Raw genomic sequence first — 27,178 nt, 5'->3', positions numbered from 1 at the left:
CCCGAGAATTCTAAACTTACTCATAGTTCCGACAAGAGTCCAGCACACATCGCAAAAGCAGGACATGCATGTAAAATAAGCAATGCCTGTAAGATAACCATTTTTATCTCTGTTTTGATGTGAAATCTCCCTGTGCTTACATTGTTTCGCGTCATCGTGGTTTTCCTGTGTTAGATTACATTACTCAGTCCCAGGAGTTCTTACAGTTCCTGATGCTCTGCTCCTTTCGATGATCACATGACCATTTGCTCCGTTCCAGTCTCTTGCTGGTCCTCTTCTTCAGTTTCTTGTCCAGCTTATGTTAGCCTATTGTTATAGCAACCGAAAAAATCTGATTCTAATCACCAGGCCCCTGCTCTTCTTCTGATTCACTTGATGTCCCAGTCCCCAGCTCGTCTTCTGATTCAATTGATGTTCCAGTCTCCAGCTCGTCTTCTGATTCACTTGATGTCCCAGTCTCCAGCTCGTCTTCTGATTCACTTGATGTCCCAGTCTCCAGCTCGTCTTCTGATTCAATTGATGTCCCAGTCTCCAGCTCGTCTTCTGATTCAATTGATGTCCCAGTATCCAGCTCGTCTTCTGATTTCCAGTAGCCCTCAGATGTCCAGGAGTCCTCAGATGGCCATTCATGTTCAGGTTTGGGGCTCCCATCAAGCTCCTGTCATAAATCACAAAACAATGTTAAACACCATCGTCTCTATCCACACGCACTAGCCATTAGTTGCTGACCAAAGCTTTGTGGGCTCAACAAAATCTGTACTCGTTCGCCCTGTTTTAGTTTTTTAGATTAGGTAATTTCCAGAGAAAAATACTCTTCCTTCAACATTGAAAAAGAAAAAGCCTATCAGCTTTTCGGTTGAAACGCTTTCTACAACGTAAAGAATCCTTAATTTAAATTTCCTTAAAAAGTGCTTCAAATTCAAATATTAATTATTGACATTTAGAGGTATGGCGGAGCCACATTGATTACATTAATATTATCATAAAAGTCAGCTAGATCTTCGCATCCCTCACGAACTTTTGAAGACATTTTATTAAGTCCAGACTTCTCTCGGTGCGCCACATAGTTATATTGAGTTATAGTTTATCAATCCCCTTCCCCTAATTAGTGTTTACTTTAAGCTGCTATAACTACAAGTTATTTTCTAACAACCAGTCCAATAGGAAAAGGATGTAGAGTTAATACGGCTGTTTGTTTGTCTCAAAAGGTTTTTGCCCCTGTTTAGTCGGAAGGGATTCAGATCAAAGTTAGTTCACGAAAGGCCAGAATAAAAAAAGCAAAACCCGGCGTAATATAGATATCCGCGACAGAAGATGCTTACAGAACGTTTTGCACTGCGAGGAGGATGTCTTTGGTCATCAAACCACACGGGTGAAGCGTACTATAATCGGAGTGGATTGGGAATTGTCTAACAAGATGCAAGCCACTATCTTTGTATTGCCTGAACGCAATAAACTAAGTTGGAATTTATTTATCAGCCTTTTCAATAACTTTTGAATTAGGTGACTGAGATAATCTAAATGAGGCAGCTGATGAGACCGAGGACGAGGATTTTGTGTTACAGGGGAGGGTGGATGAGAGGGTCTTCAGTTCCACTTCCCGTTCATGAAGCAGCCTGTGTTCTTGAAGTGTGTGAATGTAGTAGATCAACTTGCTTTCCCAAACGGAGTCAATTTAAGAAGATCAAAAATTGATAAGCTATATTTTTGTTATTTCGTTTAGAAAATGGAAAAGGTCAAAAACCTGATTTGACACTTAAAGGAACTGTCCTGAACTTGTCTAAAGTTCTAGATGCATTCAAGAAAGCCAGTCTCCTTCTCAGACCTTTTCAGCGCCAGTCCCACACTTTAAACAGTAGGGGCGGGGGATTAGGATGGTGCTGATCCCTTTAAAACGTGTGCAAACGAGAATAGAAGCGAGCCGAATTAGATCAAAATGCCCCTCACAACCTGGATGTTGTGCCGTTGGCGAATTTCCCATACGCTGTTCTTCATTTTTTGGAAGAAAGTTGACGAGTCGGTTAAGACTTTTACGAATTTGCACTCTGTTATGTCACAGGCCTCAGTAATTGACTCTCGTATATATCAGAATTTTCTTAGTATAAATCGATTTATTTCAGACACGTTCGTTAAAGACTTTTCTGGCGACCAAATGTTGACGAATCGGAAAAGAAGTCTGAAAAAGGCTTTAAAAAATTGTCATCTCTGTTACGCCACGGGCTCTGATACTTGTGCGTGGTTCAATTCTACCTGTTACCATCTCCCTCGGGAAACCCCTGGGACAGGTGCCCTGGGGTGGGGAATTGTTTAAGGTGGTCTTGTCCCGAGGGTAGGGGGCGGAGCAAATCAAGAAGTTGCTTTTTGCACGTGGTTTATCAAACGCAATGGCGACGCACCGCTTGCCGGACGCAGAGAGATTTTTCTGTAGGAAAGCCGATAGCTTGTTTTGGCTTGGTTGGAACAAAATAATCTTTCTAAATTAAAGCCCATATTTGAAGGTAAGTTTATTTAATACAAATATGAAATCAAAAGAGTTATACTCTATTACAGATCGAGTACCTGTATATTGAGTAAAATTTTGTTAGTCCTCTGATCATATTTAACCTTAACCTTTTAAGAAAGTAAGATTTTTTGTAATAGCTTTTTACTTTGAAACATTATATATGACTAAGTATTATCTTAACTTTTTTGGATGTCAATGTTGCGTGGAATATAAATCAGTTCTTTTTTCAGTAAATGGTATATAGTTTACTCAACTTAGTATCCTTCGTTCAGTTAACTCTAGAAAAGCGATGCGTTCTTGACAAAACGTATGTTTTTGCTATTACACAGAAACCAATATTGCCACCCTTATTGTACATACAGACATAGTTAAAGTAGATCTGAGTCCCGGGGGCGGGAAATTGTCTCCGCCGGTTTTCGTGCCTGGGGACGGGGAATAAGCCACTAAGTAATAAAAAATATATCTAATCCTACCCCGGGGAATGCGCGGGGTAGGATGGTAACAGGTGGAATTGAACCTCGCATCGGTTCTTGGTGGATGTTTGAGGGCGCAGTGATGTGGGAAGAAAAAACACTGAAATAGAAAGCAAAGGGTTTCCTTTCCAAAAGAGAAGTTAAAGAAAAGTGCAAGAGATAGGATTAACTTACTAAATCTTGACCCGGAAGCTATCTGAGAAGCTGCTAACCCTAAAACGGAGTGGACACATATCAGAGGCGGTTTATAATAAGATCAGACCCCGACACAAACAACCACCTAGGATCTATGGTTTGCCGAAGATCCACAAGGCCGACACACCGCTTAGGCCAATTGTGTCGTGTGTCAACACCTTTGCGTACGACCTGTCTGCTTTCTTGGCTAACGTATTATCTCCTCTTGCAGGTAACTCGAACTTCACAGTGAAGAACTCAACTGACTTCGCCTCCACCATCGCCAGTGAAGAGATCCAGGACCACGAGATCATGGTGTCTTTCGACGTAGATCACTGTTTACCAACGTACCGATCGAGGGCGCCGTACAAGCCGCGCTACAAAAAATGGAGAACGACGCAGGCCTGGCTGACCGCACGACACTTACACCAGTTCAAATCGCGGACCTCTTGAATTTCGTATTAAGATCTACGTACTTCCAGTACAACGGATCGATTTACGAACAACGAGACGGCACAGCCATGGGGAGCCCTGTATCCGCGGTTATTGCTAATATCTACATGGAGATATTTGAAGAACAAGCAATAGAGTCCGCACCTTACAAGCCTAAGATCTGGAAACGCTACGTAGATGATACTTTCACCATCCTGGATTCGGGATAGAGTTGACGTCTTCCTGCAACACCTGAACAGTCAACAACCATCAATCCATTTCAGCATGGAGATCGAGAACAACAACAAGATCGCCTTTCTCGACACGTCAGTTTACAGAGAACCTAATGGCCGCCTTACCACCAGTGTCTACAGGAAACCAACACATACTGATCAGTACCTAGCGTATGATTCACACCACCCTCAGTCAGTAAAGCGCGGTATTGTGAAGTGTCTGTACGACCGGGCTAAACGTCTCGTCACCAAACCATCAGTAATCGCTGGAGAGAAGAAACATCTGTCATCTGTACTTGTTTCTAACGGATATCCCTCCTCTTTTGTACAGAAGATCACAAAGGCACGAACAACCCCAAGAAGAGAGCCTGTCGCTGAATTTAAATCCACCGCCGTTTTACCTTATGTCCAAGGAGTTTCGGAGTCTCTCTGCCGCTGCCTAGAACAACAAGGCATTCGCACCGTCTTTAAGTCCGACACGACACTTCGGTCACACTTAGTGCGACCAAAGGACACCGTCAACCCGGCTAAACAAGATGGTGTTGTCTACAGGATTCCCTGTGAGTGCGGCAGAGTCTACATCGGGGAAACAGGGAGATCTATGCAGGAGAGGATCAAAGAACACGACAGGGATATACGACTCGCCCGTACCCAGACCTCCGCCGTTTCTGAACACACCCACGAGACCGGCCACTATCCTATCTGGAATGAGGTCAAGTTTATTGATCGAGATCCTCACTGGTACACACGTAGGGTCAAGGAAGCTATTCACATAAGACTTCACCCTAACAACATCAACAGGGATAGTGGAATTGAAATTCCTGAAGCATGGATACCCACGATCAAGAAACACAACAACAGGAGAACGGTACAACAACGGACCACTGAGGGAACAGTTACTCGCCGGAACAATGGAACAATAGGAGGATCGAAATGCACCAATCACAGCCGTCCTTTGTGATATAAATGATACCGTGCAATCAGTCGACCTTATCGCCTGAAGAAGACTAGCAGTAAGCAGTCGAAACGTCGCGATCTACATCTCAAGTGACTACATCGTGAGACAAACGATAATACACTTTATTATTGCATCTACCACGATGAATAACAACAGCCTTTTCCTCGACATTACTAAATCTTGTCCATTACATCGTCGAAGCCAAGGCAAGTTGTTCACATTAAAAAACACTATCTAATTAAAACACTGATTCCAAGAGTTGTGTTTCCTGTCCGCCCGGGATTGGCCCTTGGCGGATGTCCGAGTTCTCTTTCAAAGTAAAATAAGCACCAGTAAAATTTTCGACGACTATCAAAACTTAAACGAGCGCTACAACCACATTTGATGAGTGGTTCCTGTTCAAGCCACAGAAGGAAACCATGCGATTGCATGTTACTTGATGTAACATATCAAACACGAGAGACAGTGTTTCATCGGGATATCCAAACACCGAGAAGAGAGTTGAAAATACGACGCGCAGCGGAGTATTTTTGACGAAATTCGAGGTGTTTGGATAGCCGATGAAACACCGTCTCGAGTGTTTGATATATCTTCTCAATCGAAACAAAAACTAAGGAGTAAACGGAGAAGTAAAATCATCAAAATCTATGCTAATTAAGACCGGGTATCCAAACCTCCTTCACGGTTGTGATTTTCTTTGTTTTAACTTCATGAATTATTATTGAGTTTGAGAATTTATTTTTCAAAACTTGAAACAAGGTTCTACGCTTCATTTAAATGGCTTCCTTTGTATCTGTTTTAGCTTTTCAAAGCGTTTTAACGCGTTTAGAATTTAATCACTCGTTGCAATTCCTCTGAATGCCCCACTAACGCCTATTTTTATTTGCACCTAAAGAAAGAAGCAGCTGCCACAAAATAAATGTATTTCTATTGTGGTGTCCGCCATGAAATGTCGTTTCGGGATGAATATAAAACCGATAAACGACTTTAACTCTAACTCCCTTAAATGCCATGGAGAATGAAAAATTGCCGAGAAATGCGCAATAGAGTCTCAGAAGACAAGCGATACCAGTGCTAAGCAGCGTACCAGCAAAACACACAGGTTTACAGCAGAGCCACAACAAAGTACGCATTGAAACTAAAATAGATATTGCATCCCTATATTACATCAAAAATTAACGCTTTCATCAGAAAAACTAATTTGGACTGATTTATAGCACTTTTCATCCAAAAAAACTTTGCCCTCGTCTTTTAACTTTTAAACTTGACCCTCGTTCGGCAAAACCAGAAAACAAAACATAATGCCAAATCAATATCTCGGCAATATCCAGTATTACGGTAAACAGTTGAGACGAATGCTAACAAAAATCACAAAACTTACATGGTAATATGACCGCAACTTCCTGATCTCGGTCTGACGCACAGCTTCACTCAAATCATTCACTTGTTTCTTTGTCATCTTAACATAATAAAGGACCAGCACCTCCAGGTGAGGAACACAGCTGAGATGTCGCGTGACATCACTTACTCCTTCACAGAGAGGGTTCCTTGACAAGTTGAGAAAACACAAGTTAGGAGCCTGGTACAGAGATCTGGTGATGACAGTAGCACGCTTGGCTGTCAAATTGATCTCCGTAAGTACTAAAGAATCGAGTCTGTTTGTAAAGTTAATACGTGAGACCAGGGTGTCCACCAACACAGGATCAGTAGCACGCAGTCGGTTACCATCAATGTCAACATGTCGTGGAGATGTCACAAAAGATAGAACGTCAATAAGCGTCTCCATCTCTTGCCTTTCTTTAACAGAGACACCAATGTTCCAGAGACAGGAAAGACAATGTTGAGTAGCCTGAGTATCAGCAGTGCTGATCTCAGTCAAACACAAAGCGCTACTGTCGTCTTGTTCATTTGATTGGTCATCTACTGGCTTCTTCCTCTGAGATGATTCTGGCGATGACATGAGCTCCCTAAACATTTCAGTGGGAAATGAAGAGTCTGGCCAAATTTGAGCAATATACAGGTATGTCTTCCCTTCTTCTTTCTTCAGAAAAATATCACATACGTTTGGTAATGAATACTTCTTTAGGAAATCCGAAGCTTTCTTTTTGCCCGAACAGCTGACAATAACTGCACTGAGGTCTTCTAGTACGCTGATTAGGTCTCGATAGCTTTGCTCTGTATGTAGGCCGCCAGAGAAGAAGATTAACTCTGGCGCCGCAGCAGACCTCAACATGTGCTCATTGGCAACGCTATGCAACCGGTCAAAACTAATAAATAAAACACCACCAACGTAAGCCAAAAATGTAGGATAGAGATCACGCCTCCTGTCGGATGGGCATGAGAAAAAGCTACGTAAGATAAGGGTTAGAAACTGTACTTGATTGTCAGACAAGTCTTGAATACAAGGTGTCTCAGTGAAGTTGTACTCTGTCAGGCCTTCCTTCTTTCCTACGATCCCCAGATGACTTAGAATGGCGCATGCCGCATCTGCTGACAGCTCACAGGCAAATCTAAGAACTTCAATCATCTTGACAATCTTTTCAAATGAGTCAACTTCGGACAGACAGGTTGTACTTTCTTTTAACAACTCCTCCTTGAGATAGGAAGCAGCAAGGTACTCCTGTACTGATTTATGAATGAAATGAACATGTTGCTCGCGTTTCAAAAATGTTGCAGCATTGAGGACATGAAACAACCCGACTTTGATTAATTTCTCACTCAAAATGCTGTCAGGCAGTTTGCTAAAAGGAAAAGAAAGAACATTTTGCAAAAGAGCGTCAAAGGCAAGCTTGCCTAGTCCACAAAGCTCTACATTGTAGGCATCTATACCTTCCTCTTGCGTTGCTTTTGCATCTTTTGCGATAGTGTGGAGGATCAAAGTTTCAATGAAATTTTGGCAAATGTGAGCCCGTGATTTTGGCAGTTCCTTAGAGTGGTTTTCCTTCCAGACTGTACAGAGCATCAACAAAAGAAGTGGGATTTCAGCCAAGTCTTGCAAACCTCTATTGACTAAGTAGGTTACAAACTTTTTAGCTCTTTTCTCACCACCCAGGATCTTGCTCGCAAACGCTCTGACTTGATTGTCACTTTTGAAACCGTTTATTTCAAATTGAACGCGGCTGTGGTATGTTAACTCGTCGGCTTTCTCTTTTCGAGTTGTAATAATCACGTGGATATCACCCAGTTGCGTGCCCTCCCAAATGTCACGGACAGGTGATTGTTCTCCAGAACAGAAGTACTCATCATAGCCATCCAAAATAAGTAACACCTTTTCTTGATTACGAAGTATGTATTCATAGACATCATCAACCACTTCATCGCCAGCCAGCAGTTTGGAAGCTCTTAGAAAATCACGGATACCTTTCAACTCACACACATCTCGCAACTTAATCAGCAGCACAACATCAAATTTCTTAAGGATTTCTTTTCTTTGCTGCGACCAGTCGAAAGCAGTCTTTTTGGAAAATGTGGTTTTTCCAATACCTGGCCGTCCATACACCAGAAGTCGCTTTGGATTAGGATGATGCTTGTCGCCCTTGAATATGTCGGTGTAGTCTTCAAGTTCTTCTTGTGTCACCCCACTGGGTTTCCTGTCATCCCTGACCCAGGATAGCGTTGTGTAGAGATGATCAATATGAATGGCAGAACTTTCGTCCCACGGGATGATTTTCACCTTGCTCATGGTGTCATATATGGACTGCAGCTTTTGTTGGCACTTTTCAAGGTTGAAGGGTTCTGTGAGAACGAGAAACGAATACGGCAGTTAAATCACAGGGAGTATAAATATTCGCTCGAATCTCTATATTTCCCAGCTTCCACGAAACCAAGCAAAGACAAGACGAAGTCGAAAGATTCTTTTACAACTTAAAACATTTTTTTTTTTAAATAGTTTCTGGACAGTCGGAGAATTTTAGCGTCGTTTCCAAAGTTTTTTTTCCGTATTTTTTCTCAAATAGCTTTTCGCAACATGATCGTTCTGTTACCCTAATCCCAAACGCGTCATCCAGCGCGCTCTCGCTCTCTCCTCCCTCTCCAACACGTTTTTTGACACGACAAATCTTTACAAACCCCTCCCCCGGTTCGCAGTTTTTCTTGCGCGTCCTAAGTCGCCTAATCTCCACACAGAAAGTTTTAACGAGATTTCGCGATAACAATTGAGAGCAGGGGAAGGATTTTGAAAAGATTTGTCGTGTCAAAAAACATGTGCGGGAGATGGAGGGGAGCTCAAGCGCGCGCTTGAGTAGCTACGGGTAGTTTGTATGGTTCAGAGAGAGATTTAGTAAAGGTTATGCTGCTTCAAGCGAGGAACCAAAGCACACGGATAAGGGGTTGCTAAGGACACTATATCGTGCTTGTGTAGTACTGTAATGGTCCCTAACCGCAGCTTAGAAGGAAAAATGGCAACAACTCCTGTGGATCGGAGGCGTGATAACTTCCTATAGCATCTCAACCATGGGATTGTTACGGGTTGCTAAGGCATATAATATTAAAGGTTTTATAAATAACCCGAATTTTTCAAAACATGTCACAAGAGGGCTAACATTCAAGAACAGAACTGAGGGCAAATTTATAAAGAGGCATAAAACAAGGGTAAAAGAGTTGTCAGAGTTGTTGTTGTAGTCTGCAGGTAGTTTGCATGGTTAGCAGGCAGATGAAGGAAAGGTTACGCTTCTTTAAGGGAAGACACCAAAGCGCACAGATGAAAGGTTCACCCCTAATAACAGACAGTCGCTGCTGAGGACACTACTTCGTGGCTGTGTACATCGAAGTGGCTGGTGCCAGTCCCTAGCGCGCGTTAGAATGAAAAATCAAGAAAGCTCCAAGTAAAAGGGATGAAGTTTTTGTTCCTGTGGATCGGAGGCGTGTTACCTTCATTTGGCATCTCACGCATGGAATTGTTAAGGGTTGGTAAAATATATGACATCACAGGCTTTTGAATAGCCCGAATTTTAATTGGCATCAATGGAATCCGCTTATATATATATTTATACTTTTTTTTCTCTTTCCAGTTACATGACTTAGCAAATATCGTTGTAGTTTGAAAAAATAGACTGGACCAAAAATGGAAGAGACATGGCAAAGAGCTAATGCGTGGAAGTCATAGAGCCTGAGAAATGATGTTTAGAAATTACCCATGACACTGAGAAATGGAAACGAAATTGCAGAGTTCAGAACAAACGCTAAACTAAACTTTTGCCATGCCGTGTAAAAAAAAAAAAAAAAAAAAAAAAAAAAAAAAAATGACACTAAAGGTGAAGAAATCGAATTTACTAATTGCCAAACGTTATTCAGGGTATCGATAAACAGAATACCACCGTTCATCTTCCTTTGGTTTTTGGCCTTTTTCGGTCTCTTTTGTGTGTGTGTGTGTGTGTGGTTTTTTTTTTATTTTTTTTATTTTTTTTATTTTTTTTCCCATAAGCTCCTTTTGTTCCCGTAGGGAAAGTTTTCAACGAATAGACAGAGTAGTTTTTTACCAATGGTTTAAAACAGGTCATTGTTGTGCTTGGGTTGTGACCGGAAAAAAAAAATCGTACATGTATTGTGGATATCTCTGATAAACTGTATCCCATCATGCTTGTTTAGGTTTGCCTTGTGAGACATTTTCCCAGTTCATTAGATAATCATCAAAAACGTCTTCTGACGTGTATGGTGGCCTATGGGTGCCCTGGCAATTTTTGCATAATTTCTTTATTTTTGGTTGTTTTTCTCAATTGATTTTCACATTCTGAAAGTAGATATTTTCCTCTCTTTTATTCTTTATGTATATTACTGTAAATCCTCAAATTAGCGCCCGGGGTGCTCATTTCAAATTTAGAAGAAGACCGAGGGCGCTTATTTAAGGAGCAGGGGGCTTATTTAATTTTTCCCAAATCGTGGCCTGACCTGATCATTTTTTTGATACATCATCTGCGCGTAAACAACAACATAAGCTGTTTATTGACATAAAAAGCTTCAGTTAAAATCGCGGTACCGTCAGTACTTAACGTGTTCAACGTGTTCACTTAACGTGTTTACAAACTGAAAGAATGTAGCAATACATGACGAAAACTATACATCCTTTGCTGTGTCATTATTCGTCCACAAAATGGGGGAAGGGCAGGGGGCGCTTATTTTAAATTTCAGCTGATAAGAGGGGTGCTTATTCGAAGGGGGCGCTTATTCGAGGGGGGGAGGCGCTAATTCGAGGATTTACGGTATTTCAATTTAACCTAAAATAAAAGTATATGGTATAACAAAAACAAACAAAAAGCAGACAAACAGACAAACAAACAAGAATATACCATTTGGCCTCGGAGTGCCATAGCCCACAATGCATTTCACGAGCACACCAGCAATTAAGTGTGCTATTTTGTACAGAAGGGCCATGACACTCCTAGGCCACAAGCTTTGTTTTTGGCGGAAAAAACACCCCTGTGCTTTTTTTTAGGCTAAACTGAAAAATATATATAAAAATGTAATATAATATAACTCTTTTGACACAAAAGACGAATAAACAACTGAAAAACAACAACAGATAATTAAGAAATTACCCAGAATACAATCATGATGCCAAAGCTGATGGCGTCTCAAGTGACACAACATCCATTCTCCCTCAAAGCCAGTTTGATTGGTTAGGAGTCAATGGGTTAATGAGCCTCAGCAACTTTTAAACCAACTGTTTGATTGGTTAATTTTTTTCTGTTGACTTTTGAGATATGGAATGTAACAAAATGAATATTTCAAAGCCTGCTTTCAAGGGTGCAAGGGACAGATTCATGTTTAAAGAGCATATAAGTTTTTAGCTGATACTAAGGAGTGAAAACATGGAGAATTTCAGTCTGGTTAGATAGGGGGAAGAGGAGATGAGATTTAAGCCTGGCTTCTTAAACAAATTCTCGTTAAATGGAGTTAACGATAACAATGTTTACATCTACATGGAGAAAGTGTCAGTCAGGACTGAAAATTCCAACTGACTTTCATTGCAAAGCTGAAGTTAAATTCCATCACCAAGAACAGCATCACAGCATGACAGTGGGTTTCAGCACGCCATACAACTACAATTATCGCTAACAACAGTACCTGCAAACCTGGGTCGTTTAGCATCTGGATGATTACTTGAACGTGGCAACTCTCTCTTCCCAGCTGGTATGTCTGCAAGGAAAACACATTGTCAAATTTGACTGTGCTGGTAAAAAGGATACACAACAGTGACCTACACTTTATAGAAATAACACGACATCACTGTAGTGGTTCTTTAATTATGGATAGCTACAGAAAAACAGTAGATATTGTATCAGGGAAATAACTCTTATTAGTGAAGTTCTCTTTTTTGGAAAGTTTATTTAATTAATTTAATTAAAACAAACACAATAGAATATGATTTTTTAAAATCAAATATTCAACTTACAAGAGAGCTCCACCCCCAAACAGTTTTTAGTTTCTCTGTTCTTCTTTTTTGTGGCAATATTGTCAGAATTTTGTCTCCAAATTGTTTGGTTAGTACAATAAAAGCTCAACCTAATTTATACTATTTTGGGGCTTGAAAATGCGGGTGGCCATTGTTTTTTTATTTATGTTTAATTTCTACCACTTGCCATTTGGTCTTCATGTAAAAAGGGTTAAAAGATTAACCTACAAACTGTAGGTGAACAAAGTTTCTTCATGTTTTTGCACTGGATGAGTACCTAAAACTGACATTAAATTTTGTCCCTAAGCCTCTAGAGTGTATAGCAATCCTGTGTGAGCTTGTTTAGATTTTCACAATTTCACAGGGGGTGCTCCTAGAACTCCTAGAGAAAATAACGTTACCTTAAGGGCCCCATACAACAGTTTTCACCTAAATATACGATGGAAAACAATGTTCTTAATTCAGAGCTGTCACTTATTTTTGAAGTAGGCGGGGAGATGAAAAAAGTAGCCTGGATTGGGTTAAAGGTAAAGGTAAACTTTATTTAGCCAGGGTGGCCAATTCAGCGACGAGGCTGATATCCAAAGGGGCCCTGGCTCTGCCTGCTTCACAAATTAGTGTATTTAATAAACTTAAACCTAGATGTAGCAAGTAGCGCTGTTTCACATTTTTGACTAAAATACTATTTCCTTCTTGAAACATCTCAGTCTGCAAGTCAATTTAATAATAATAATGATAATGATAACAATAATAATAATAATAATAATAATAATTTCATAACTTCTAGAGCGCTATTTACATTTACTGATCAACAGTGCTTTACAACTTAAAATACTAAATTGTTATTGTTATACAGAACAGCTGGCTACATTTGATTTTACAGCCGGTAGAATTCCGCCCATCTACTGAGAACTCTTCGACTGATGTCAGTTGACATACCAGCAACTAACCATCCCAAGTGTTTGGAAACTGCTAAGTTACTTTTTAGAGCGTCAAATAGCCGTCCACAAAGTCTGTATGGGCATGTGACATTTAGTGATCCCCTTTTGGGCTCTCAGTTATGAATGATAACCCATTCTCTCATCCTAAAAAGCCAACGATCCCCCCAAAATCCTCCGCACCCCCCGGCGATAAATAATGACTGGTCCCTAATGCATAATACGACAGATGTAATTATAACCCTGGAGTCTGATCATTTATGAATCGCTAGTGAGGTCCCAGTTGATATTGAATGTAAAGGGAATAACATTTTGATTTCACTAGAATATTTTTTTTTGGAAACTCGTGTGTAAGGAGACACCAAAAATGAAATCCACATTTGTAAGAGTGGAGATTATTCATGCTGAAATTAACGCAAGCAACTACAGTACTGCGCTGACTTTTGTTTTATTTGAAAGAACACCAGAATTTATTTTCGAACTGGCATTTCAAGAAGGTTACCGTACATATTTTCTTGATTAATAACCACTTAAACCCCCTTAGCTTTTGTTTTAAATTTGGCCTGGCTGGGCCAGGCATATTTTATTTGTTTATTCCAAATATTCTATGGTAATTTTTGTTCCCATTTCTCGAGGTCCTACTTACAGGTAAACAGCTTTTAATGGAACAAATACGGCAACTGTCGCTTTTCATGGTTGAAGATACTAGGCAAAACAATCTTTATTATTTTAATATCGCTTTAATAAAGGTAAAAGAAAAAACATCCACGCAAGTTACTGCAAAAAATAAAATAGACGCCCAGTGCAAAAGAAAACCACTGCACGGCAAGTTGGCTCTTGAATGGTTTTCTTTCTCACGAAATGTTTGAGAAACGTGTTTCACGTGGAGATGCTGAATTGATTTTCATTGCAGTTTAAACTAACAAAATTTCGAGTTCTCATTTTTACTATACCCTCATGTTTTTCACTTAGACTCTGTATTTTCCACTTAGACCCCCTGTTTTGCACTCAGACCCCATGTTTTCCACCAGACTCTGTGTTTTCCACACCCTGGGACCCCGGCCTGGCATTTTTCATCTAACCGTAAATGTACAAGTGAATCAAGATGTTGTTATTATTGTTGCTGTTGTATATACAACTAGAATTGTCGCTAACAACAGTACCTGCAAGCGCGGCTCCTTTAGCATCTGGATGATCACTTGAACATGGTGACTCTATCTTTGAATGGCTATTTGAACTCTCTTCCCCAGCTGACATGCCTGCAGTGAAAAATTTTGTCAAGTTCAACTGCGCTGGCAACAGTGACACACAGCTGTGAAAAGTACACTGGATAGAAACAATGAAAATAACCTCACTGTAGAGTTTAATTGGAGAATGGATAGATACAAAGAAACACATAAATGTCATTGACCTAGCGAGAGGGCCATTTCTAGGAAATATTGGTTCAATATTTTGCGTTCTTTTTTATGGCAGGTATTTCTTATAGCAGCCTTTTCTCAGGGGAAAGCTTTAATTAAGATTTTTTGGATTTTTAACTGTGGCTCCATTTGCTCCTCTCCATCTCTTTTAATCCTAAATGTACCTGGGGTCTCAGAGGTGATTGATACTGAGTCACGTGACTGTGAGCCAAAAGCCTCCCTTCTCTGAAAGTTTTTTTGTAAAACAAAGCAGACAAAGGAACTACATGCAGGTTGATCTCTGCAAGGCAATTACTTGTACAATTGTTAAAAAGAACTCAGTACACGCTACCGTACATACCTCCATAGTGAGGCCATTGTTCAAAAACAAAGGGATCACTTAATATATTGGACACAAGAGAAGCGGCCATGACACTGGCAAAGGTTTCCCACAACTTATTTGCACTGCTATCTGCAAAACGAGACACACCCTTGACAACAACCCATTCTGATTTCAAATCATGGGCAGCGGTAAACATTCCTAGAAGAAAAGAACAGACAAAGAAAGTATAAGTACATGTAATGTGTGCGCAAACAGGTACATGGTAAGTAAACAACAAAATATTCTGCATGTAAACACTTGCGTATTGTGGACATACTGTGATCATAGAGCAGTCTTAAGATACTAAAAGTTGTGTCTTTTTACTTATTAAGACCTTTGGTATTAAAAACGTGCAAGGGCATTTGCACATTGACGAACCCATCCTAAAAGCTTTTATTGTATTTAGGACCATGAACAAGGTACCAGAAACAGAAAGCACATTGTTTACAGATGACAGGGAAAGTTGAAGATTTTGAAATGCGTCAGAAAAACTAAAACAGCCTGTGGGTTAGCTCTCTGAGAGGGTCGGGAATGGAGAAGGAAAGGAAAGAAGGAGAGAAAAATTTACGAGATACTTGTGCAAGTTCTCCCCCTCTTTCCTTCCTCATAAAACCCACCAACCCCCACCCTGCAAGACAGCTTGGCTCTCTCACAGGCTAAAAGTGAAAGGGATTATTGAACCAAAATCCATAGCTGCTGAAGACCATAATTACCTCTTGATCATAACCCAAGCCATACAAGCTTTTTATGTATGGTAGACTAAAGTACTAACCCTTATCACAGAGCTTTGTATGTGACTGTACAAAATAATTTTAAGCAGGTTTTGAACAGGGAAGTGCAATCAACCAAAGGAAACATGAACACTACTGAGGCAAACTTAATCATGATGAAAGAAATATTAGCTAATTATTCCAATAATCCAGTGCCCATAAGAATCTGTATTTTTACCTGAAATGTTATAGACCTTTCTAGTTTTAGCTGAACAAGCTAATACAAGTCAATCTCACCTTTTCCATCCATTTCAACTGCAATTGCCTCTGGATGTAATTTACGCTGCTGTTCAGCACTAACTGGACCTGGACAGCTCAAAATCTCACCATCACAGTGTACTTTGACGTCTCTAAAAGCTTCTGGGCATTCTAAGGGTGGAAGCCAGCCATCAGCCGCATTTCTGACAAGGTTACCAACATCTCTGCTCACTGGCGTTTTGTAGGCATCTGTGGTAAGCTTACATGATATAACCACATCTCCTAGATTGGTGTTTTCATGATTCAGACCTTTGCAGAAGCCAACACAAAAAGTGACCTTGGGTCTCAATAGGGTAACAGCATTGGTAACAGCTGTCTGTGAGCCACCAGGATCTGAGGAGCCTTTAGAACACTTCACTAAAGCAACTTTATATGGCTTGTCTTGATCACCCATGTTTCCAAAGTACACATATCCAAGAGTTTGAGAATAACTTTTAAAAGCATCTCTTAGGTAATAATGACATGCCAAGAACTCACTATCCTGGACTGTCAATAACAGAATGTCTACTGGGAGATCAACATTGCTCCATTGTTTTGACGTTTTTGGAAGATCACTGAGCTTCTTCACTTCAATACTGAGAGATGGTGGATCACTGTCGTCATCCCTTAAACTGCAACCAGGGCTGTTAGTTTCAGGCGCTGACATAGTCCTGCACACAAAGTAAACACAAAGAAAATCAAAAGAAACAAAAGAAGTAACCAAGCTGCTTTAAAAAGAAATAGTGTCTAAAACAAAATTCTTGATTGTGATTGGTTCTCCACACACCTATTTGTCATGTAGTTGGCACATGACTGATATCACATGGGTGTCCAATGCGCTCGTAATTTCAAATCAGCCTCTTGCTGTGTGCTCGTTTGATTTTGAAATTCCTAATGTGCGATTACTTCCTAAATTACAGTCCTCTTAGAGCAAGCAAGTTTACTACATACTGTAAAATCCTACTTTAAAGCCCTCCCCTCCGGTTATAAGCCCCTCAGGATATAAGCCCATCTATTTGCTAACAAAGATATTATCCTGTATATAAGCCCCCTCCCCCTTTCCCCCAGATATAAGCCCAACCAGATATAAACCCATCTAATGTATAAGGGCATTTCTTAACAAACATCAAAATTTTTAATCGAAAGTTGTAGGCATAAAATAAAAGTACCGTATGAACTTTGTTAATTCTACCTAGAGGACAGGAAAATTGATAACATTAAGGCTTGTAGTTTTTCTACTTTTGTTCTGTTCCGTTCCTGCTGTTCCAGTCACATTAGTGTTTTATAGATGTTTTTGAAGTAAATTCTCTGTTTATTGTGATGCAAAAAAAATGTATTATAAATGCAATAGCTCTAAATGTAATGGCATGTCAGCTTGAATTTTTTTTCTCAGATACATTTCATCTCGTCGTTCCGAAACATTTTTTTAATTCCGCTTATATGCCCTGCGGGATATGAGCCCACCCCCCTCCTCCCCGTTCATGCGCCCCCCCAAAACCCCTTATGAAGTTATAAAAGCCCAGGGCTTTAAAGTAGGATTTTACTGTACATTACTGTACATCATGTACAGTGTGTAAGTGCTAATCTGCAGTTCCAGAAAATATCCATACTCCTTTGCCCTCCCCCCCCCCCACAGAAAGGATTGGAATTCCCTGGGGGGGGGGGTGAGGGTTCTCTAAGAGAAAAACATTACGGTTACGGTATACCTTCAGGGGTGTCTCGTGTGCAAGCGATGTAGCGCATAGAGTTTAAGCGCTAGATACCTAAACCCCTATATCAAATTAAAGCTTATAGAACTGGCTATCAATCTATTCCAAGAATTTTGAAATAAAATGAATTGTCGAATTTTTCACGACCACTAAATGCGAGCGCCCGAATCACCTTTCGAGAGTTACAAGTCAAAACGATTTTTGTTTTTCACCAATTTCATTTTTTCCTTGGTTTCAGGGCCCAAAGCACTTAAAAAAAGTGTCTCCGTTTTGCCATATTCAATTGCAGTAAAAAGCTACAGAACATTTTCGAAATAGGATTAAAAAAATGTAGAGTGATCGTACAAAAATCGCTCTCGAAGAAAAAATATTTCGAAATTAACAGTTCGCAGAACGTTTTTGTAGTTTATATGTTAAACTAGCTACTGTCCAAATTTGAGAGCAATTGAACAAATTCCCTTTGAGTTAAAACTCTTTACAGTGTCTGCTTCAAGCAAAACAAATTATTCCAGAAAACAGCGTAAGAAAAATCTTCTGCTTTGCAAACAAAGTCCGCCCACAAACGCATTCAACTGGGTTCTCAGATACAGCTCCCCCCACTGAGCCAATCAGTGCAGAGAAAGTTAACTACCGTTGACGTCCCGGTGAATAGAATCTCTAAAAAACCCTTGTGTTTCGCAATGCGCTCAAGGCGCCAAAGGCGGAGAGATAATTTCTCTGTAGCTTGATTTTTCTTGAAGCCAGTCACTCTGGCAAAATGGGGAAGACAAAAAAGGATACAAACGCTAGAGTGGCTGGGCGAAGAAAACAAATAAAAGAAAGTGCAGCAAAGCAAGTGTGTGTGGTCAGCTGTGCATGGATAATATTTCATTGGGTCTTAAGACTGAGTTTACCACAGGACCAGGCAGGGGTGATACATGCCATCTCTCCTTTTTGGATGAAACTTTGCCCGATTGAAGGTACTACCCAACAACTCTAAAAGACAAAGTGGGCCGGCTTTGTGATATTTCCCTTAGTAGTTAGACCACCCCCCCTGGTTTTTTGCCCAAAATCCCAAAAATGTCACTAAAATAAGCATCAAATTTAAACACCGCTCCTGCTTACAGAATACATTGAATTTTATTGGTATTTCACACAAATAAAGATTGGACCTATCTTAGTTCACACCAGGAATTTCAAGTCATTTGAAGTGACAGGTGCCAATCAAGGAATGTCATTTCCTACCCATGTCACACAACATTTAGCTATAAGGCAAATTAGCTCAAATTCTGACTCAAATATTGCTTAAGTCCAACTTTCTAAATCAAAACTAATTTCATCACAGTTTAGAGTCACCCTTGGCCTGATGAAATCAAGAATAAAATTTTTGGCATCTCTTATTTTTTGGTAACAAAAGCTGTTCAAAACACATGACAAGAGGCTAGTTTTAACAAAGAGACAAGGGCGAAATCTAAAAATATTAGATATTATAGAATCAGTTCATCAAAGTTTTTCTATGTTAATGTCATTAACAAAGTCTTTGAATATTATTTAGGGCAGTGGAAGCTCAATGAATGCAAAACTCTTTGCAATACCCCTTAACCCTCGCATGTACAAGGGGGGGGGGGGGGAAGTTGGATGCCATCCCCCAATAAGGTATTTTCAAAATTTTGAAGACAGTTTACTCTAAAGCGCTGAAACTTTCAGTAGCTGTTCATTCATCCTTCACGAACATTTTGATATGTCAATTGTGTGTCTATCTTTTTTTATGTTTCCATAGCTACCACTAGTTTCATGTAGGTTTGGCCAAAAATCAACTTTTTTTGACATAATTCTGTATTTTTTCCTAGTTTTCTTCATCAAATTCCAGAAATTCACCAATTTGTACATTTCATAAGCATCCTGGCTTGATTTTGTATCAATTTCCATTATTTCTTGACTTTTTAAGAAAAAAGTAAAATCCAAGATGGCGGATCCACGATGGTGGGTCAAATGACTTCATTTAACATTATGACATCACAGCCATTGAAAATGGTATCATTTTGTAGAACAAGCTCAGGGCTATCTAATCAATGTAAGTTTAGTACGCTGTGCATTAACAGAACAAAAACCGGAGGGGGTTCCTTCCATTTCCCCTTTATACCACAGTGGGGGTGCGAGTTAGCTTGTACGCCCAAGGGTTAAAACACCTAAATTCTATCCGTACAATCTAAATATGGGAATCAACCGCCGTGATGTTTGAATTCTAAAACATTGACTAATTAGATGAAAGTTTTTCTCGGCATATCTTGCTTTTTAGATTACTCTTGAAACCCTGCTCAATCATGACAGGTCAAATACTTGATCTTGCAATTGATTAATGTCAACTCTTACTTTACACTCGGCATACAAACTCATCAATCCTGAGAAGTACTCTTTGCTGAAATCATTGTTTGCTCTCATTCCGAGTTCAAAAAACCCTTGAAATTTTCATTTTGCTGCATCAGGCATGCAAGTAAATCTTGGTAAACACTTACAGTTGTATATAATACTTGAACTGTAAGATTGAGCTTTAGCTAGCTTTTATGAAAATGCATTTTTCTTCTGAAAGTTCCTATACTGAATTAACCGCAGATAAAGGTTATATCTGAAAGATGTTAGCACAAAACATTGTAAATAATCGCATGTCTGCGAGTAAGAAGATGTGTGAAAAAAATTGCAATTCTGAGGAAAAATTGAGCCTCGAGAAGATCTAGTAGCTGAAATTATGTAAAACCTAGGGTCCAAGCGAGCACACATGACAACATACACGGCACCAGTGCCTTAGGTTTAGCAAGGTTTGGCCCGGTTGAACTTTTAAAATTTTTCTAGGCACTCAAGAAGCTTGATTGGCTCTTGGCCATGGTTTTCTTTTCTGCTCAGTAACCTCATGTGTATATCCGTAGCTCCATAGCCCTGTGAAATAACCGATTTGTTTTTTTTTCTGGTCACAAAACTGTATTACATATTCTACATGGTGGATGGTAAACTAGCTGGCAAGTAGTACTGTCTTCGTACTGCAAGCCTGGTCAAGATCTCTTCTGCTTCATCCTGAGACAGATTCAGATCAGCCTGGTGTATAGCTAGTCGGCCACTTCTGTAAATTACAGACAACATGCTGAAGTACTGGGCTATATTTGGTCTGCAGCAAGCTACTCTTCTTTGCTGGACATTTTCCTACCACTACTGTCTTTCACAGTCTCATCTTACTGCACTCATACACTACAGTTTCGTCCTGTCCCCTCACCTTCCAAAAATGTTCTTTTCGGATATGAGTCCACTTTCTCAGAAAAGCAGGTTCCTCTTCGTGATGTTTTCAGACCCATGCCTTTGAGATTTCTCATGTGGATCATGATCACTAAAGCACGTTTGGGATTTCAACCCATTTTGTCTTGATGCTGTCTATGCCGTTTCTCTCTCTAACTTCTTTAGGTGTTTACCCACATCCATGTGTTGAGCTGCAGGCTGCAAAAGATTGGTATTCTTTTGTGAATCCCTCTTCAGGGTAGGAGGAATACACTCTTGTAGCTTTGACAACTTGGGACTCTCCTTCAATAGATTGCAAGGTCCTAGACTATAGTTAATAGATGGGAAGATTTGTGTTGGAAGGTCCACAATCGTGCAATTTTTTTTTTTTGCGTCCATACACTATGCATGAATTACGTAACCAAAACGTTTCTATTGGTCAGTTACTCGGTCAGTAGTATACAACAATTGTGTTTTGTGCATGGTCAAGACCAAAAAAGAGAACAAAAACATGCAACAAAGAACTTTGTTGAGTTTCATAATAATCCCCATCTATTAACTATACCTAAACTGAGGCTGTTGGAGCTGACACGTCAAACTCTTGGCTGTAAAGGTAGCAGTCTCTCTTGCAGTACATTTAAGGGCTGCTCTATGCATAAGTCTGTAGGCCCTTGAGGTCTTCCAAATCCATTCCTCATGTGCAGGTGTGAAACGTTTACCAGGGCCCATATCATAAGCCTTCTACACTTTCAAACCTCCGGACTTGAAGCTAAAAAAATTTAGAGACAGGATCCCAGACATTGTGTGCTTCATGGTCTGGCCTGACTCTTCAGTCTTAACAATATTATTGATGCCTGACACCCTTCAACCCGCCATTAGATATCACTAGCACTTTTAATGTCATGGCCTTCATTTATGTTACAACGCACATGGCTCTGCACTGTGGCAATTCTTCTGTCACAGAGGTCCTTTCTAGCCTGTGGGTCACTGAAATCATGTCTGACGATCTGCCTGTGCACTCTTCTAAGGCTGGCAAGTGAGTGGATGAGATGAGAACAAAGGTAACGTCTGGTATTGTCGAGCTTTTCTTTCCAAAAAGTTACAATTGAGCAAAACATCGAAGTCATTCTTATCATTAGAGTGTGCACCAGTGGTAATAAATAATAAATAACAACAATAAATATAAATAAATGTGATAAATAATAATAATAATAATAAACTATTAATTATCACTTGGTGATATTATTTGCTGCTGATCAAGGTCTTTGGTTCTTGTTCCCATGCTTTCAAAATTATCTGCACAATGTTTATCTTTATACCAATTAAGATTTATTTGCCTGCCTGATGCAGCAACTCGATTCGCATGAAATGAATATTCATTGGGTGAGCTCAAGAGTTAATATATGAGGAAAAACAATAATGTCAGCAAAGAATACTTCTCAGGATTGATGAGTTTGTATGCCGAGTGTAAAGTAAGAGTTGACAATAATCAATTGCAACATCAAGCACGTGAACCGCCTGTGATGATCAAGCAGGGTTTCAAAGGTAATCTAAAAAGTGAGATTTGCCCAGAAAAACTCTCATCTAACTAGTCAATGTTTTAGAATTTAAATACCATGGCCATTTATTCCCATATTTAAATTGTACAAATAGAATTGAGGTGTTTTGCACTGTTATTTTAACCCTCAGATGTACGAGCTAACTAGCACCCCCACTGTGATAGAAGGGGGAAATGGATGGAACCCTCTTGGGTTTGTGCTCTGTTTAGGCAGAGCGAAATAAATTTGCATTGATTAGATAGCCCTGAGCTTGTTCTACAAAATGATACCATATTTGTTGGCTGTGACGTCATATGATGCAAAATGACGTCATTTGACCTGTCATCTTGGATCTGCCATCTTGGATTTTACTTTTTTCTTAAAAAGTCAAGAAATAATGGAAATTGATACAAAATCAAGCCAAAATACTTATGAAATGTACATATTGGTGAATTTCTGGAATTTGATGAAGAAAACTGGGAAAAAAATACAGAATTAGGTCAAAAAAGTTGATTTTCGGCCAAACCTACATGAAACTAGTGGTTGCTATGGAAACATAAAAAAATGATAGACACACAATTGACATATCAAAATGTTCGTGAAGGATGAATGAACAGCTACTGAAAGTTTCAGCCCTTTAGAGTAAACTGTCTTCAAAATTTTGAAAATACCTTATTGGGGGATGGCATCCAACTTCCCCCCCCCCCCCCCCTTGTACATGCAAGGGTTAAGGGGTATTGCAAAGAGTTTTGCATTCATTGAGCTTCCACTGCCCTAAATAATATTCAAAGACTTTGTTAATGACATTAACATAGAAAAACTTTGATGAACTGATTCTATAATATCTAATATTTTTAGATTTCGCCCTTGTCTCTTTGTTAAAACTAGCCTCTTGTCATGTGTTTTGAACAGCTTTTGTTACCAAAAAATAAGAGATGCCAAAAATTTTATTCTTGATTTCATCAGGCCAAGGGTGACTCTAAACTGTGATGAAATTAGTTTTGATTTAGAAAGTTGGACTTAAGCAATATTTGAGTCAGAATTTGAGCTAATTTGCCTTATAGCTAAATGTTGTGTGACATGGGTAGGAAATGACATTCCTTGATTGGCACCTGTCACTTCAAATGACTTGAAATTCCTGGTGTGAACTAAGATAGGTCCAATCTTTATTTGTGTGAAATACCAATAAAATTCAATGTATTCTGTAAGCAGGAGCGGTGTTTAAATTTGATGCTTATTTTAGTGACATTTTTGGGATTTTGGGCAAAAAACCAGGGGGGGTGGTCTAACTACTAAGGGAAATATCACAAAGCCGGCCCACTTTGTCTTTTAGAGTTGTTGGGTAGTACCTTCAATCGGGCAAAGTTTCATCCAAAAAGGAGAGATGGCATGTATCACCCCTGCCTGGTCCTCTGGTAAACTCGGTCTTAAGCTTATTTAGGTAGAACACTTGAGCTATTTTGATTGTTACATATACTACTGATAATTAAAAGAAATAAGTTGCAACAAAAAACTGAATGTGTTATCTACATTCATACAGTATTTCAGAGTTAAGGATCAAAAGTGTATCAATAATAAACTTAATTTCTATCACATGAGATAAAATGCAGTGTCATTTTATTTTACGTCTCCTTAGCAAGTCGAAGGCTATTCTGATACTGATGGTTCTATCCTTACAGTAGGACTTCAGTTATTACAAATATCTTCATTCCTTCATTGCACTAAAAAAATACTTCAATTGATCAGAGGATCAAATTACTAGATCACATAAAGCTAGGCAGGTCCCAAACTGACCAAAATGCCGAATCACTAATTAAAAGTTTTAGAGCTGCAAACCATGCGTTTTGTCAGATGACTTTTATGACTACATGCCAAGCGATCTGCAGCAGGGATCTGACCTCAGAGGAGAGTGAGAAAGAATTGAAAACCCGTCCAGCATTGAAAAAATATCCATGATTACACGTACATGTAGATAACATGGCCAGTAAAACAAGCTACGCACACTGAGTGATTTCCCGCAAAAAATTGCCATTTGAATCCACAATTGCTCGCTGTAAGTTCACTGTACAAAATATTTTACCACGCTGTGGGTCTGCAATCAACCAGCAGTTTATAATTAACTGCAATGAATTCATATAACGTTTTACTTCTTAAATAATTCATAAGTGTCACATTGGCACGTTGGTAAGGTTTATGCCAGGGGATCAGAACTTGGCAAGTTGAGGCTGGCGGTTCGAATGTTGTGGGACTCTTTGTTTTTTTCCTTCGAGCTAACTAGCTAGTGGATGGTTTGCGTTTATAGAGGTACTGGAAAATAAAAATGTGCAAGCCATAAAGCAATACAATTATAAAAGAAAATGAAACAGTATGGAAATTTGAAAATCAGTAACACATTTTTCAAGGCCCAAGTTACTTCAGTATAATTCGTTTTTCGTGTTTTTGAGACCAAGTAACATAATCTTCATTCAAGCAAATTTACTCACCAAGCACAATCGAACGCAATCCAACGCAATCCATTGCATTGAGTTCGATTCTACACTGTATTTTGTTTTTAACCAAAAAAGTGGATTTCTGTATCAGAAGAGTGGCCGATCCAATACTTGTATCAGAAGTTAGAGTAGTCGATCTGATAAAAAGTTGATAAACTGTAAGTTCCAAGATGCCTCTTAGTTACGAAGAAGCTATACATGTACACTGGCATGAGACTCCCTTAACCAACATTGAAGAAGGCCTTGATATTCCAGAGGATACCAAGTTCTTTAGTTTTAACACTTATGAATCAGTAACAAACTTGCGTAGATATAATTTGACTATGCAAATTTCATCAATAAGCAAAATGATTTTGACTCCATTCATTTTATGTTAAGGCCTGTCCAAACGGGAAACAAACATCAAACATCAGCAAACATTGTTTGGTGACCAAACATGCTGATGTTAAAGTGAGTCGCCAAACAGTTGAAACATGTTTGATCAAACACAGATCAAACTATGGATACAAGCCACTGAGCAAGCATGGTACGTAGGCGCACGCCAAACATGTTTGATACGGCTGTCCAAATGAACAAAACATTGTCTATCAAACAAGAGAACAAAAGAAATGTTTTAAGTTGTTTGATTGAATGTTTGATGGCCTTCAAATTGTATCAAACACAACCATGATCAAACACCACCCAACAAGGTGGCCAAACAGTAAAATCTTTGATCACTAAACATTTCCCATTTGGACAGGCCTTTAGTGATTATTTTTGTTAAATGAATTGAAACCAAAGCTAAACCAAGCATAAAGTAAATATTTTGAAATAACCTTGGCAACTGACCTTGACTGCGGGCAAAAAAAAGCAAGCCTACATGTAAACTCGTTGCATCACAATTGACTTTAAAACAATAAAATTAGACTTCAGAATTCTAGTTACGCATGACTGGCCAAAAAATACAAGTTCCCATCAGGATTTCAATTAGTGAAATTTTTCAGTGAAACACACAGCAATTTTCAACTTGTGCCACAAAACAGTGTGGCATTGGAATGTGTGACATAACCATCGTGGTAACTTGATGATTATACAATGAAGACCGGAACTTACATGTATGTTTCAGCATCATGCATTGCTCCAACTACTTTGAGAGCAGTTTCTCTCATGTTTTTTTGCCATGCAGGCATGAGATATTCATTCACAAGAAACGCAATCAAGTGGAAACCAACAATCATGATTTTATGATATGGATCTAAAAATATGTGTTTTCAAACTTTAATTCGAAATGACAGTGAGGTTGTTTATTCTTTTCGAAACTCTTCTTCTACCTCGCAGCAAAAAAACATGATCAATTCTTTAATTAGTCTTGTATTCGATCAAAACAAGGTCACCTATAAAGAGTTATAGCGTCGTTCATCTGACGATTTTATTTGCAAATTAATTTTCTTTCCATTTCTGAGAACGTATATACGCATTTACCAGTGACTAAATCAGAGTGTTCTTGAAAATCACGTCAAGTGATTAACTGATCTGGAGTGATCCAAGATCAGTCAGATCATGGATTCATCAGTTCCTTTGATGCACCATGATCTGAGTAATCTTGCATTACTGATCTTCATCCATTCACCCCAAAGGCACGCACCCTCAGATTATCCACGCTCAGATGCATTTGTATTACGTTACATCGCATGAGCTTTCTTTGCCCTCCAGGCAATCCTATAATGTGCGTAAAAATACCAGAAACCCCAATGTTCGTACCCGTCAAAATCACTGACGCTGAACTTCACTCCGATAGAAATTGAGAGAACGTAACACACAAATATTACACAGAATTCAAATTCCACCACATTGCAAAAGGAAATCACTAAAGTGATGCGTAATTCTATGCAGATAACTGATAAGCTCATTAAGTCAAAAGTGAAAGTGATTGTTGTCAGTTGTTGTCTGATTTCAGTTGATCTTGTTTCTAGAATTTTAAACTGCTAAGTTGTAATTTACAATATGACTAAACGTAAAGGGTTTGTTGCTTTAGAGATAAAGAAAGGTTCTGGCTTTACAATGAACTGAAGAGCTTCGACCATCAAAACTCGCGAAACTTGTGAATTCAGCGATGCGCAACAGATGGAGCGAGAAGCAGGAACTTCAACTCACCTTATCACAGCTTAAGTTCTCACAAAACACACGTGAATACGGCAGTTTACATCTCTGATAACGTGCTGATCAATCTTCTGAACTCTCAATTAGTTTGTTCATCACCCAAAACGCCAGTGAATTCACAACGCGCAATGCCGAGGGTGTAAATTGAGCGTGTGTAAATGATGCGGAAATGT

The 27,178-nt window shown here is 39.3% G+C and overlaps 1 protein-coding gene across 1 annotated transcript; it reads right to left on the bottom strand.

Annotated features, from left to right (window-relative positions):
* Positions 1–226: 226 nt before the first annotated feature.
* Positions 227–27,178, bottom strand: LOC145500331 (uncharacterized). Its single transcript, XM_081479841.1, has 7 exons — positions 27,000–27,178; positions 15,888–16,558; positions 14,860–15,039; positions 14,265–14,360; positions 11,836–11,907; positions 6,155–8,508; positions 227–658 (listed from the first exon to the last, which is right to left on the bottom strand). Exons 2-7 carry the CDS (start codon positions 16,552–16,554, stop codon positions 338–340), a joined length of 3,690 nt encoding a protein of 1,229 aa, XP_081335967.1. The 5' UTR covers positions 16,555–16,558; positions 27,000–27,178; the 3' UTR covers positions 227–337.

The sequence above is a fragment of the Orbicella franksi genome, chromosome 10, assembly GCF_964199315.1.
Source record: "Orbicella franksi chromosome 10, jaOrbFran1.1, whole genome shotgun sequence".
NCBI lineage: Eukaryota > Metazoa > Cnidaria > Anthozoa > Scleractinia > Merulinidae > Orbicella > Orbicella franksi.
This window is presented reverse-complemented; position numbering and strand designations above follow the sequence as displayed.